The sequence below is a fragment of the Equus przewalskii genome, chromosome 27 (genome assembly GCF_037783145.1).
Source record: "Equus przewalskii isolate Varuska chromosome 27, EquPr2, whole genome shotgun sequence".
NCBI lineage: Eukaryota > Metazoa > Chordata > Mammalia > Perissodactyla > Equidae > Equus > Equus przewalskii.
Window position 1 is genome coordinate 23,442,631 of NC_091857.1, and position 16,014 is coordinate 23,458,644.

Consider the following 16,014-nt stretch of genomic DNA (forward strand, 5'->3'; position numbering starts at 1 on the left):
CATATTACAAGTATTACCATCATCAAAATCTGCCACTTTACAAAGAAAAATCGCAGGTAAAATCCTGTTGTGTTCTTGAAAAACATGGTAAGATCGACACATCTAGGTGTGCCTGTGTTCAAACTTTTATACTTCTAAACATGTAAAAATGTTACAAAATAAAAGAACTAAAAGATGCTCTCTCCTAAGCAGATATTATTTGAAAGTTTCTGCTAAGAATTCCCTGTGAAAGAAAAGACATCATCCATTGTACAAATCTGTTGACAGAAAAAATTTTACTCCTCTGATCTATCACAGGAAAAAGCATGTAGACCAATGTGTTTCTTAATTTTGACAGCTGCCTTAAATTTAACTTTCTAAATACAAAATTGCTTAAATCTTAAGCAAAGTTACATTTTATTTACAAGTGGTTCTCTACGTTTGCCTTCAACATCTTTAATGCAATCTGAAATTTAATGCACCAAAATAAATAACCAATCATGACTATTTTTGTGCCTTTCAAATCTCCATTTGTGTAGGCCCCATCAAAACTCTCTCTCCAGAGTGAACTGTGATTTCCATAATTTTATCACCACACTGTTTTCTTCAAAGATGAGCATTCTAGGTCACTGTCTCATAAACACAAGTTGAATACTGTTCCTTCATTCCCAAAGCAACAAAATAGTATTTTTTAAAATTCCTATAAAAAAATACCACTCAAAAACATTAGAGAGATGTATGTATACCAGCATGTTCTTGTTCTCTCCTGGGCCTCTTACCTTCGTTTTCTGTATTGGCTGGCACAGAGTCGACCCCAAAAGGATGCCAGGGCTGGAGATCATCCAGGCTGAACTCTCCATTCACGGGAAGAAGCTCCACAGTGGTTTTCGTTTCAGTCAAAGATGGCATGAGGGCATCATTTCCATAACTGATTCTTGGTTCGCTGATCATGTTGGCCAAGACATCATCTGAGTAATTTTGCTCTTTCTGCAACAGCTCATCTAAACAAAACAAAGCCATGCCTTTGGTGAGCAACAGCAATAATGACAACAGCAGCAGCAGCTCCCATTTACTGTCTGCCAGGCATGACTTTAACTGCTTTATGTGCACAATCTCATTTAGAGCCACAAGGTAGGTACCATTATCATCTCAGTCTTACAGATGTGAAAACTGAGGCACACAGCAATTAAGCCATTTATACAAAGTCACAGCTAGAAAGTGCCTGTAGTGGGATTTGAGCCCAGGAAGAATAGCTTAGACCTAGACTGATCTCTGAACTGCTGTACCAGTCCTTGCAGAGATGAAAGACCTCAAGAGCTAAATCGCGATTTTTTCCTCTGACACAGTTAGATGCTCCTGTGATCACAGATGAATCAGTAGTGTGCGGTGTTTGTGGCAGAGTGGTAGCAATATGCAAGGTACAATTCCTTTCAAGGGGAAGGACACATCCAGTGAATCCCTAGTCTTCCCTTGAATATGTATAAGGATAGGAAAAGCACAAGTGACAGGCAGTCTGCTCCATTCTTGAACAGTTCTCATTGTGTTGCCTTGAACAAATCTGCCTGCCCCATAGGCTCCCCGGGTGCTGCGTGATCTATGTTCGGAGGCAACAAAGAAACAGTCTCCTTGTCCTTCAGTTGTGGCTTTGCAGACATGAAGCTCTGCTCCAGCCTTCTCTTCTTAACATCCCCGCCTCCCAACACTCCTCATGTGATCTCACACCAAAAAGCCTGCCTTTCTCCTCTGCTACTTCTCTTTTCAAAAAATGCTATCAGTTATGCCTTTTTAAAACTAACTAAACAAAATCAACTTTACGGAACCTAATTGACTTATCTGAAGTTCTTGTAGACTAGCGAAAATTTCCAAGTTATTGAAATGCATTTTTACTGGAAAAAAAGACCTTGGAACATAACCTTGTATCAAGTATAATTATTACCTTAAAAACAGGGTATCATAAGATTCGTGAATCTCCTATTATGTTGCCAAAGATTCACCAGCTTTTTCTGTGTGATATATTTTTTTTAATTAGAGACCCATAAATAGCATATGTGCTATTAATAATAATATTAACCAGAATATCTCATTTTCCAATCATACCTCTGTCAAGAGTTTACTGTATGATATATTTCAAACTAATGATTGGTTAGCATTATTGCTAGAGAGAATGAAGAAAATAAAATCAGGATTTAAATTTGATTTGTAACATTTTACTAGCATCCTTCACGTTCTCTTTTAAATCCACAAAAAAAAAATTTGAAAAATTAAAATTCTGTTCAAATATATATACTAAAACAATCTGACAGAACAGCATTAAAGCATGAGATTAATGTCCTTCTATGGAGTGAGTTTTACTGCAAGATATTATTTTAAATAATGAAATCCCAAGCAAATCTGTCCTCTTGAAGTCTAATTTGAGTTATAATATATATCTATTCACTGTGGCATCATTGTAAAATTCAATATTTGATGCTTGCAATGACCTTTCCCATACAGATGAACAGCCCCCATTAGATTTCTTACAACTTTTTCATGTCTTATAGTCATAGGTAATGGTTAATAACTTAGCCAATGTCTGCTTTAATAAATTAAATGGGCATTTCTTTTAGATAAATCTTATGCTTCTGTTCAGCCCTTACTATACTAAAGAGTGGATCTTCTGGAGTAATTACTGGCTCACACGTTCATCTTGAGAGGGAATAACCTTCATTGGCATGATCTGCTCTTGGCCCCACCTGGCGCCATGTTGTTCTTGGTGTCTTTGTGGCGTTTACCGACAGTTACCCACCTCCTCCTTCTGGAAATTTTTTCTTTGTCTCTCACACACAGTACTGAGCTTGTTCCCCATGACATTTCTGAATAACTCTTCTTGTTCCCTTTTAAAAAGTCTCTTCGTCCCTATCATTTTCTTCTTGTATTTCTTTCCATCTCTTTTAGCAATTCTTCATTTGGAAATCCCATCCACTCTTGAAACTCTAAGGATTCCTACCTTTGGATGAATCTGAAATATATTTCCCCAGATTTGACTTCTCCCTCCCACTCTAATTTCTGTATTTCTAGGAGTTTGCTGGATCTATTAACTTAGATCTTCCACGAACTTAGTTTGTACAACACTGTGCTCAGAGCTCCTTGATCTCACGTCTGCCTTTCAGTTTTCTAATGATATTAGAACCATTTTCCCAGCCACAGGTTTGAAACCTTCAGAACCATCTGTGACTCTTTGGGTTTCTTTGTGTCCCCTACTTATATTACCAACAACTCCTTTTTAATTCCATTTTTGGATTTTCTCTTATTTATTTCTCACTCCCCTTTTCCATTCCCTACCTCCCTTGAATCCTCATTACTTTTTGCCTGGATAATTGGGATGGTCACTTCATTGCTGTCCCTACTCCAATTTTTATCCCTCTCTGTTCCCTAGATCTTTTCCGGATACTGAGGAATGGCTCCGCCCCATTTCAGTGGCTCCTCATTTTCTACTGACTTAATCCCAAACTCCTTTGCAGAGGTTAAAGGCCCTCTGTGATCTGGGCCCACCTTATTTTTCTAACCAAGAGGCTCACAGCTCTTTGCTACATACACCTGTGATATTGTGATTTACAGTAAGAAATAGAAATTTGGTCTTTGTAGGCACACAGCTCCTAAAACCCTTGGAATTTCCTAAGTGACGGGTGTCTTTCATTATGTTAATGCGGTGACTTCTGAAAAGCCCCTAGGTCACCAAAGGATGGGGGCTGGTCACCAGACACAGCAACTGTGTGATTAGAGGGATAGAAATTTCAGTCCCGCCTCCTCAGCCCCGTGGAGGGGAGAGGGCTGGAGATTGAGCTCAATTGCCAATGGCCAGTGATTTAATCAATCCCGCCTATGCAACGAAGCCTCCATGAAAACCCAGAAGGACGGGGCTCAGAGAGCTTTGGTGGTGGAGCACTGGGAGACAGCATGGAAGCTCCAAGCCCGTTCCCCACACCTTGCCCTATGCATCTTTTCCATCTGGCTGTTCCTGAGTCATATCTTTTCACGATAAACTGCTAACCTAGTAGATAAAATGTTTCTCTGTGTTCTGGGAGCCACTCTAGCAAATTAATCAAATCTAAGGAGGAGATGGTTGGAATCTCGGATGTACAGCTGGTCATCAGAAGCCCAGGTGAAAACCTGGACTTGAGATTGGCTGTGGGGCGGGGAGTAGGGGCAGTCTTGTGGGGCTGAGCCCTTAATCTGTGGGATCTGATGCTACCTCCTGGTGGATAGTGTGACAACTGGGTTGAATTGTAGGACACTCAGCTGATGGTGGAGAACTGGTTGGTGGTATGGGGAAAAAAACCACAGACTGGAATTGGTGTCAGAATCGTAACACCACACCTCTCAGACTGAATGACTTAGATTATCCCCAGAGGGGACCATTCATTCCCATCAGGACACCTTTGCTCTCTCTTGCTGCTACCTGGGAAGCCCATCTCTGCTTATCTTAATTATAGGAACTCTCCAAAGCCCAGCTCAAATGCCCCCTCCTCTGCAATTCTCCTCTCAACAACTTTATGAGACAGGAAACTGCGGCTGGGAGAGATGGATGAATCTCTTCAAGGTCCCATGGCCAGTAAGCATCAGGGCTGAAATCCACATTCTGGGCTGTCCAACACCAACCTCCCCCAGTGCCACCCCTACCGATCCAGTCTCCACAGTACCAGAGGAGGAGCTCACCCGAGTGTCGTCATTCGATTGCTCATTCACAGAGTAAATGCAGAAACCAGGCATTGCAAGTGTAACTGTTCCATAACGTCTGCCACTCCCATGGAGTTACAAGCTGACTCAAACACCCATACCCCCATGGAATAGTTACTGGTTTTGTCCTCTCAAATAGGCATTTCCCAGGCATGAGAGCTGGAGGGAGTCCTGTACCCATCTCACCCTGCAGCAGTAAAAAATGCAGAGTAGGGAATTGTCACAATGGAAAACTTTACATCTCTATTTCATAAAATATTCAGGGCATTTTGGGTTGCAGCAAATCATGGCACCCTCTTTTCTCTTTTATCTCTTATACTGTTGGCAGGAAATTTTCTCCAAATGGCCACTCAAATGTTGAGCCCCATGGTGGTTAATTTTCCTGGTTTATTATATTCATTTTCAGACAATGAGAGAATGAAATATTTAAGAAATGATACATTTTTGGCAGACTGAAAAGCACTTAGGCTTTTTTTGGGTACAAAATAGCAGAAATCCATGTTTTTATGTCAGTTTAACACGGGAGATTTAGAAACAATCACCTCTGGTTATCTCATTTGGAAACAATGAAGTCAGTGTGGGTTTTTGTTTTTTTTTTTTTTTTTGAGGAAGATTAGCCCTGAGCTAATATCTGCAGCCAGTCCTCCTCTTTTTTGCTGAGGAAGACTGGTCCTGAGCTAACATCCTTGCCCATCTTCCTCTACTTTATATGTGGGGCACCTGCCACAGCATAGCTTGACAAGCATTGCGTAGGCCCACACCCAGGATCCGAACCGGTGAACCCAGAGCTACTGAAGTGGAACATGCAAACTTAACCGTTGCTCCACCGGGCTGGCCCCTCAGTGTGGTTTTTAAGGGACATAAAGAGGGTGGAAATGATGGATTAGCATTAGTTGGGCTAGGATTTGATTTTGTAATCATAAAACATATAATGCAGCCAGTTGCTTTGACATAATTAAGGGCTCAGGATTTTACCAACAGCTAACATGACTGGCACTAGGCAATTCCACCTGTGATAAAAAACAAAAATCCAGGGCCAAATGTGATTATTTCATTGCTCATTCTGAGTGGGACTTTATCTTTGATTTCTGAGATGAGACTAGTCACATAGAAACCACACTTCTATTATGTTGGTGGCCCTGATGGATTATCTTTTTATCTCAATTAATATTTTATTACAATGCTTTGATGGCATATATTGGGGGTTTCCAGAGCTTTTAAGCGTCTACATTAGCCAAGTGCCATATTAAAGTAAGACACCAGGCTCGTTTTCCCCAAGACTCCTTTTTTTAAAGCTATTTGTTATTGCCCAAAATTGCAGCAGTTACCTCTGGAGTCAAATATCTCCTTCTATAATCCCCACCCACGTGAGCCTTGCGATTAAGTAAGTGGAAATAGTTAACTAAGTTCAAGGATGGTAATATATAACCTATCATTTAAACAAAAACAGAGATATTTAATTCCAAATATTAAACATACAATGAACCCTATCACCTTGCCCTTTTAAAAATGCTTTGAAGATGTATATTAGGCATATTTATAATAAACAGGAAAACCCTCAAACACCTCACCCCTTAGCTATCATTGAAAACATTTAAAGTATTTTAAAGAAAGCAACATCAAGAGATACCCAACAGTGATTTCATTCCAAATGGCCATAATATTTTGTTTTTTTGTAGAAGCAACAGACTTTCACAATAGTTCATTTTGAGAGAAATGGCCTCATAAAAGGACTGCTGAATGAGAAACAGAGGAATTCCAGCTAATTCACTTAATATTCTTCTTTTAATTATTAATCCACTAGCCAGACTCCTAAAAATTTAACTGCTACATTTGAGGCTTCAAGAAAATAAAGCTTATCAACATTAAATCAGTTTTCTTTTACAAGCTTCAGTTGTCATTACTGAACTACTTCCTTCATACTTTAAACATATTTGGGGTGGGGAGGAGAATTTCTTTCATAGAGAGGACATTCAGCCTGAGCCTTTCCCCCCCGTAAAACACACAATTAAGGGTCTGGTTTGGCGACTGGTGAGAACAAGAGGTCCCCTAAGGCTTGCTGGTTTTTCTTCTGTCTAGGATCAAACCCGCATTGCTATCATTATTTTTTTCTATTTTCTAATTCTTCTGGTTCCTGGTAGAAAGATGTATATTTATCTGCAGTCTCTCCCCAGAATGGAAATTTCCTTTCAAACTGGCCTAACAGGGGATTCTCATATGACTAATTCTTATTTTTTTAATAAACATTTACTTACCCATCTGAAAGGAATGAGGATTACACCTCTGCACAACGCAATTCTGCCCCCACCCCCAACTGCCACAGCTGCATTGGAAGTATTTGTAAAAGGGAAGTAATTTTTTCAAGAAGCTCCACTATAAATCTGCTGTCATCCATTCTAGGCATTTTGCCCACACGAGGACTATGAGATCAGATTTAATTTTCCAATCGCCGTTCTGTGCATGTCTGATTCACGGCTCAGCAGATAACTGCCACGTTGTCCATTATCCTTATCATTGCCATGGCCTCTGAAACTCCCTAAGCTTTGTGTTCCTTGTCCATAAAATGAGAGGAGGTTGGACGGAGGGTCTGTGCAGCTCCTTCACTTGAATCCTGTTACCTACATACTCTTGCTACATGGGTGTCCTCTGGGAGCTTGTTAGAAATGCAGATTCTCCGGTCCCACCCAGAGCGAGGGAATCCGAATCTGCATGTTAACGTGATCCCCGGGTGATTTTTAAGCACATTAGTCTGATCACTGCCACAAATTGGACAAAGGCATCACTAGAGAATGGCCTCAGTTCTCCCGTTCATAAAAGACAGAACAAGCCTCAAAACAAAACACAAAAACAAAACAAGGTGTGAAAGATGAGTACGGCCAAGAAACAATATTGAAGAAGCTTTACTCCAAAACACCTTCAAGTCGTGTTCTTAGAACCCAACCCCCACCGTTGCCCTGAAGCTATCATTCACGGGAACATTTCTGAGCCAGAGAGCCACAGGAAAGACTAGTTACGAATTTCCTTTTTTGCCAGACCATTTGTCAGGCAGGAAACTACAAAGAAGCCAGAGGAGGGAAGTGTTCAGGAAACAGGTCAGTGTTGTTCAGACTCTGGAAAAAGAACGTACTTAAAAGCGCAGAGGGCACTAGAGGACACACTTCATCTCTGTGCTCTCCCCTCCTGAGGACCAGCCCCAGCTGGCGCGCAAATTTACTTCGAAGCATGGACTTACCTATAGTTCAATGGAACAGAAGCTGCTGGAGCTGCTGATTTGGGGGAGAATCTTTGTGGCTTTCAAGTGACTGATTATTGCACATGGTTGGGATGTTTTGATCAGCACACAGCTCGTGTGACAGCCATGCTGTGATGAAATTGTGTCATGCTATGACATCACGAGAGCATGAGACCAACTGTACCAATGACACCATCCATTTCTTGGTGTTGTCATATCCATTAGCTCATTCGACACCCACAACAATCTTTACAGTGGGATTACTACCACTATTGATAGTTAAGCAAATTGTGATAGCCATCTTGAGAAATATATTTAAAACCAGCAAGTGGCAGAACTGGGATCCAAACCCAAGTACCTGATTCCTAGAGCAAACGTCTCATGATCCCATGAAAAATTTCATTTTGTGGAGGACATGGTTATTTAACTTTGATTAGTAACTAATAATATAGAAACATAGACCCATCTATCATCATAAGCATCCTGTTTTGTATACATTATGTTCGATGGATTTAGAAAGGGAAGAATTCAATAGTATCTTTTTTTTATAGGAAGAACCCAAAGTAAGAGTTAAAGACACAGTCCAAGGTCACAGAGCTGCTTGTGGGGCAGAGCTGAAAAGCCAGGTGGTCCCCAGGAGCATCAGTGCGCTGCTCCCTCCTCCAAGGGAGGCCTGACCTGTCACTTCCGCTTTGACAGTCCATCCTCCACAGTGGTTTCCTCTTTGAACACCTAACTCCCACTTTAGATTTTCTCTTCCTTTGGAAAAGTGGCCTAAGTATGATAGCTACATGACCTGCCATTAGGTTTCACCAAATCTCAGTCAAATTTAAAATAATTTAGACTCCTTTAGATTTTGAGCTGTTTGAATGGTTGAACAGTAGGTAGATTCTGCACGCTCAGTCGTCCCAAATATACCTTTTCACCAACGGTGCAATAACCAGAACACTTCAATGGCTGAGAGTGAAACAGCCCTGTATGACACTGACACATTTTCCAAATTGGGGGAAAGATTACAGACATATATCACAAGCAATGCCGTCCCACAAATCTAATTTTTATTTTGACCTCTGGAAAACTGGGTCAGTCTTTCTAGTTTTACTCAAACTATCAGTCTTGAAAAATCTCTCAGTCAAAATTCAGATTCCACGGCTGAATCTGGTTTGTTTTTCTTTAATAGTTTCTGGGGCACAGATTTTAAATGGAGCGTGCTTTGTCCACTGATGGCAACAAACTGCCCCTGGAGGGGACACAAACATGGCTACACATCAATTGTGAGAATATTCCTTATTGCAAGTGACATTTTCCTGAAGAATCACTTGTCTGGCTTAAGACAGAAGGTACAGAAGAAGTCCCTTTGCATTTAAGACAAATTTCCTTTTGACTTTCAAACAACGTAGATCAAACAACTGAGATCTACCAATGGCATCAGTCAGAAATCAAGATAAAAGTCATCCAGGCTCCCTGGCATCTAAAAACAGATTAAAGAGTTCCTTCTTCTTGTTTACTTGTGGAACTTGTGCCAAAGTCCTGATCCTATTTCAAACCACATTAGGAGTCTTGGTCCTGCCTGGGTTGTCAGGAGCCTAAGCAATCCTGAGGGGAAAAATCTCCTAAAGTTTAGACTGAAAAACAAGTTTCCATATTCTAGAAAGAACTCTGAAAGGGTGCTGTGTTGAGGTTACAGTTTGTGTATATAAATGGATGTTCTTGTTTTGAGGAAACACATAGCGAAGAATTTATGTGTTAAGGGCCAATATGTCCACAAGTTACTTTCAAAAAAAGAAATTTTATGTAATATTTTCAGAACTTTTAAGTCTGGGATTACATTAAAACAAAAAGTTCAGTACGGAGGCATTAAAACTCTAATGCCAACTTTAATCTGTATTTATCTGGATGTTTTTGTGCAGTCAATATATAGTGAAAACACATATATGACTATTAACGTAAACAGATACAAACTACACATCCTGTGCAAATTAAAATAAAAATGAAGGTGATTTTTATGTCTCATATCCCTTATCCCTTTTATTATTATATTAATGTCTCATATCCCAAATCCCTTTTATGTCTCATATCCCTTAAGTCAATTATTGAAACAGTTGTCTCCTCACAGACTGGAGGAAAAATTGGCTGTCTTGGGCCAGTTGAGAGATGTGTACTTTCACGGCTGGGATCAAGGATTTTCAAAGTAATTATGATTATGTGAAATTCTCTCTTCAAACCTGTCTTTAAGAGCCTAACCCTTGCACCATAAGCTAGAACTTTACTGTGATTCTTTCTTTATTAAAAAATCTAACAGTTGGCACTAATTACAAGAGTAACAAATTCAGCACAAAAAATGTAGACAACAAAAGAAATACAGTAATTTACTTGCAATCTCACCACAAGAGATAACAAGAATGATGTATTTTTTAAAAAATAGTTTTATCCTTTACAGAATTGATTATTTCATCTCTTCCCACTATCACTTTATTATCTAATTTTCATGACCATAGTCAATGGGAATACGTTTTTGCAAGGTTACTGAAGCAGGCAGAAGGCCCTTGGCGGTGGAATGATCCGGTTTGAGGACAGAGAGAGGTGGAATGGCAAGGGCGAATTTTTCTCCAGTTTCATTCTACAGTACATATTTCTTGATTTTCTGGTAGGTTGTTTTGCATAGTTGGGACGGTTTTTTGTTTGTTTTTACTTCTAGGTAAACTCTTAGATATTAAGTAAATTGGAAAAATGCAACCTGAGGTTTGCTCTATCTGCACTATCATATTTCATTTTTCAACAACTGCTAATTCTTTTAGTGAGCAAACCAAAGTAAAATGAGGAAGATGATTATTATTATTTGATAATGCTCCAATGGACAGTTTTACTGCTCTTGCATATATTTTTAAAAAGGCGAAGTCATTCTGGCCACTGTATACAACCTGAGCCCACACGCTTGCTGGTGTTGGGGTGTTCTGGGAGCCAATGATGTCTCCTTTTCTTGCTCTGATCTCTGAACCAATTAACAAACGCCAGGTAGAGATTAAAACATCACCCTTATTTCTGATAAGGCTGGGCCCTTACTAGCCCACATGATGCTTTCTTTGGGAAGTAAATCACATATAGGGCACCTGGCTTGTCAGGCTGTGTGTAGACTGGATTTCAGATCCAACTTGTACCCTCAGCTGGACATGACAAGACAGAGAGTCTGAATGATGCCCTAAAACGGTGTCCTGTCCAACCTGCACACTGTCAGTAGTGGTTCTGCCTGACCGGCATTCTCTTCTAAACTTGTAAGAGAAGTCTTTCCTACCTGGATAAAAGAGATCCTGGGGCAGACTGGGAGGAAATCAAAGGAATGAAAAACTGCCCCTCTCAACAGCCAGCAATCATTCTCTGCTATGCTATGAAGAAAGTGCATTCTAATTGATTCATATCTGATTAATGCTTAATTGGTAGAATTCTACATTTAGAAGGAGGTAAAGTATTGATTGGCAAAGCTGGTTAACTCAAGGTAGAAAGGAAGATTTTCAGCACCTATAGTTAATTTCACTCAAAGAGCCTAAAAGATTTATGGTGATAATTTTAAAGGGAACAGTCAGGTGTGGATAAGATCAGCACAGTATATATATCATCACAATGGGAGATGAGCTTCTGTTCCTGCAGACAGCACACCATCTCTGTAGACATGCTCGCTCATTTGAAATATTTATTTATGTAGATTTAAAAACCCACACCGAACCCTCTGTGCTCCTCCGCATACTGGCCTATTTGTGTTTTCTTTAACACAAAATTTGCTCTCCAGTGAACCTTTCTAGACAGAGCAATGGTCCTTTTTCTTCTTCTGCATTAGCTTGTTCACGCCATCCCTTAACAATGTGTGGGCAAACCGAGCCTGGTGATGGAAAGTGCTTGGCATTTGGGGCTTAGAGATGGAAGGAGTATCTGTATTCAGGGAAGCACTAACAGTGCAGGAGGGGGAGAGGCTGAAAGGACTCACTTGAAGGAAAATGATCTGGAGCCAAGACAAATAAAACCACTTTATCATTCATTAATGATCTCATTCATTCATTCAACTATTTGGTAATCCTACTGTCCTCCAGGCCAGTGTACAAAATAACCAAGGCAATTTCTTTTTACTCAGAGCTCATGATCTGGAGGAAAGATGGGCCTAAAAATAATTCCCACACAAGTGCTACGCTAAGGGGTATGGACAGAGCGAGAAAGAAACAAGCTTGGATTTAGGGGCTGGGGATAATGATATTATAGATTTCCTGAGGAAAAGAGAATGCTGTCCTAGTAGACACAGGTGCACATCCCAAGGCACAGAGGATGGGCTGCCCAGGGCTGTCACTCTTCAGTCTGTGGAGGCACAAGGGAAGTGACAAGGGAAGCAGCTTAGACAGAAGCCAGGGCCTTTTTAGTTTGTGGGATACAGAGGGCAGAGGGATATCCTGCACCAGGAGTATGCAATGAGCACAGTCCAGACTATGGAATTCTATGGGTTGAGTGGCCTGCAGTTGATAAATAGGTAAATTGTGAAAAGAAAAGGATGGAGGGGAAACCTGGGGCTTATAAGATACTTAAGAGACATGTCAGCATTAAAAAGTGGACAAGAGGATAGTGGCTAAGGATGTACACTAAAGTGATAAAACCAGGAAGACATTTAAGAAAGTGATCCAAAGAAGGACAGTGTTACATTGGTGGGGTGTGGGGGAGGGTGCGAGGGGAGGTTGTGACCAGGACAGGGCAGAGGTGCCATTGGACGGCTGGTAATAGTTTTTATTCTTGACCTGAGTTTTGTCTGTCAGAAGGGCAAATAAGGGGAGAAACACAGGCTCTATTTAGACATGCTGAATTTGCGATATTACAACACATCATGGTGGAGATGTCCTGGAGCCACTAGAAATACGGGCATGGAGAGCTCATGTCTATGCTGAAACAGCCCACAGGGAAGCAGGGACAGGAAAATGGGAGTTTCCAGACTTTAGCAGAATTCTGCAGGTGTTTTGGGAAAAAAGTCCACATTAGGTTCCTCCCCCCAAATTTACTGTATATTGAATTCTGCTAGATAGCAAACAGTTATACCTACAATGAAGTGCCACATCCTTGCTGAAAATTCTTTATAGTGTCTAACTGTAGTGTTTAACAATAACATCAGATTGGTGGTTACTGTTAAGACCTATAAGGAGCAAAGTATTTCTTATCCAAATAAAGAGTTATGGCTTTAAAAAAAATCAAATCATTTCGATAGTCGCATCCATGAGATCACAAAAAAATGCAATTCTTTTCTTTGTTCACAGAGAACAAAGGAGAAAATTATGTGTGAGATGTAAAATAAAGTAGATCCAACCTTTTTGTTAATTTGACTTTAGATACGCTCTCCTTTCAGACGATGATGAAGTGAAATGGCGGTGGGAGCACTGAGGCCAGCTCTGCTTTAAGTTACCCTAGCAAACCACGAATCCTGGTGCCAGAAGGAATCCTGGTGCCAGAAGGCGTGTTCCACTGAATGTGTCAGAAAATTACCCCAGATGGCCACTTCCTCACCAAGAATGGATAACATCCATTTTGTTGCCTGAGGCAACTGCTTCCCAGCATGGCCAGCTTATGGCCTCAAATGGGAGATCCTGCCCCAGTTCTTTCCTTCCAAACTGTTTCTAATCTCCACACGTCCCAGTCTCAGCTCTAGACCGCATCCAAGCCCCTGATGCTTTTCCTGTTGAAAATTCACATGGAATTCTAGTCATTTCCTTTCTTTAAAAAAGTTGCTTAAAAATGTTATCTTCATTTCAGCACAGTTAACCTTTTCTCTCCTCTACCCTGCACGGAAAAAATCTCAACTCAGAAATAAAAACACAAAAACAAAAAACAGGGGCGGCCCCGTGGTTGAGTGGTTAAGTTTGCGCGCTCTGCTTCAGCGGCCCAGGGTTTTGCCAGTTCGGATCCTGTGCATGGACCTAGCACTGCTCATCAAGCCATGCTGAGGCGGCGTCCCACACAGCACAACTAGAAGGACCAACAACTAGAATATACAACTATGTACTGGAGAGCTTTAGGGAGAAGAAGAAAAAGAAAAGAAAAGAAAAAAAAGAAGATTGGCAACAGATGTTAGCTAAGAGCTAATCTAAAACAAAACAAAACAAAAACCCCAAAAAACAGACCTTGTCTCGAATTATGATATACTATATAAAGAGTTATCAATTTGGTCTGAGATTTCTGCTCTTTCCTTTTTTACATAATCAGATTAAAAAATGTAACTACCTTTCTCTGAATATACAGTATTAAAACATGACCATCTTCAATAATATGTAATTAATTCACCTCAAAATTTAGAGCCTTCCGTACTAATTACAATAGTGCTCCAACAGCTTTTTGTGTGTGTGATGTAAGCAATCTCTATTGAGATATACTTTAAGCTTCAAGAACAAATTAAAAAATGATTCACATTATGGTACATTTATCCATGTCTTTTCATCTTCCAAGTGTAGTAAACATTAATTAACCCTGGCTAATTAAAACAGCCATGGTTTACAAGTTTACTCATTAATCAGCCTCAAGCAAATGAAAAGCATTTAAAGACTTTCACAATTTGAACCAATTAAATATGGAAATTATGTTTTTTAAATGAAGAGGTCATAAATTCAAGACCTGCAGTCCTACAACTTAAATTTGATAGTGTTTTAGAAAGAAACTTGGACAACTTTTTGGATTTGTAGAAGGCAAGGGAAAGAAAAAAAAATTGCCTGGTATGGGTTGAATTGTGTTCCCCAAAGAGATATACCGACGTTCAAGCTCCAGTACCTACGAATGGGACCTTCTTTGGAAATAGGGTATTTGCAGATGTAATCAAGTAAAGATGAGATGATTCTAGAATAAGGTAGGCCCTCAATCCAGTACGGAGTAGGGAGGACCCTACTGGAGTAAGGTGGCTTTTGGTCATATTGGAGAAGACACACAGAGACAGAGACAAGGGAAGAACAGTATGTGAAGACAGAGGCAGAGACTAGAGTGGTGTAGCTACAAGTCAAAGGAATGCCAAGGAATGTCGGCAGCACCAGTAGCAAGAGAAAGAAATGAGCCAACTTCTTCCCTAGAGCCTTCAGAGGGAGCATGGTCTGTGGACACCTTGATTTCAGACTTCTAGCCAACCAGTTTGTGGTAATTTGTTACAGCAGCCCTAGAAAACTAATACACTACCCATATAAGTGAATCTTAACCATCTGCTGATATGATAACCATTTCCGGCTATAATAAACACAGTGGAGTAGAATGTGGTTTCTTAGTGAGCCCTTTATTCAAGGCTGAGATGGTAGATTGGGGAGAAGAATAAAGAACTCTGTAATCTAATAGTCTAATCTAGCCCCTTAGTACAGAGATGTTTTCCCTCTGACCAGCAGAAAGAGTTTTAGTGGAGACTAAATAAATGGTTCCTTCCTTTCAGCTCTCAGCTCCTCTCTTCCTTTCTACAGGGAATACCAGCCATTTCCCTTTCTTGACCTTCAACGGTGTATGTCTTATCCTGATAAGACCGTGGGAATTTTGGATGCCAATGTCAACCCTTAAGCTCAGCAAGGAAGTGGAAGGGACTCAGTTTCAAACACCTCGTCAACACAGAGGTCCTGTCACATCCTCTCTACGAAGCCAGAAGCTGAGCTGTCCCTGGCACCAAATGCGTGGCAAATGCCTCGCAGGTTTCAGGTTTTACTAACTCCAGGCAGATGACAACACTACCATCTCTAATGCCAGAACTGAGTCTGCTGTCATACCTACGTTCAGCAATTAAACTGAGGGAAGCTGGGACAGCTGGAGTAATCTATGAAATTTAGCATATCAGAGTTCACATTCGACAACTTAGATATTAACAAAAACTTCTCCAGTAGCCTGCAAGTTTTTCACTTTTTGTTGTATGAAATATGAATAACTGGAGTAAATCTTTTCCAGAATGAGTGTTTAATAGGAACTTCTAGGTTATTTGTGACCCTTTGGCTCAAGATATAAGACAACATGGCTACTAATACCTGGTTATGGATTTATCCTGCTAACCTTTGTTATACTATCTGGTCTGTCCTTATGCTTTACCACTGAGAATGCTTGGCTTTAGCAAC

General features: G+C 40.4%; 1 protein-coding gene across 7 annotated transcripts in view; it reads right to left on the minus strand.

Moving 5' to 3' along the window:
- Positions 1-16,014, minus strand: part of APP (amyloid beta precursor protein) — a 254,045-nt gene that overhangs the window by 26,095 nt on the left and 211,936 nt on the right. For all 7 annotated transcript variants that reach the window (XM_008514152.2, XM_008514150.2, XM_008514149.2 and 4 more), the window contains one exon: positions 759-980. In XM_008514152.2, the coding sequence (XP_008512374.1) occupies positions 759-980 (222 nt within the window). The remainder of the gene's footprint in view (positions 1-758; positions 981-16,014) is intronic.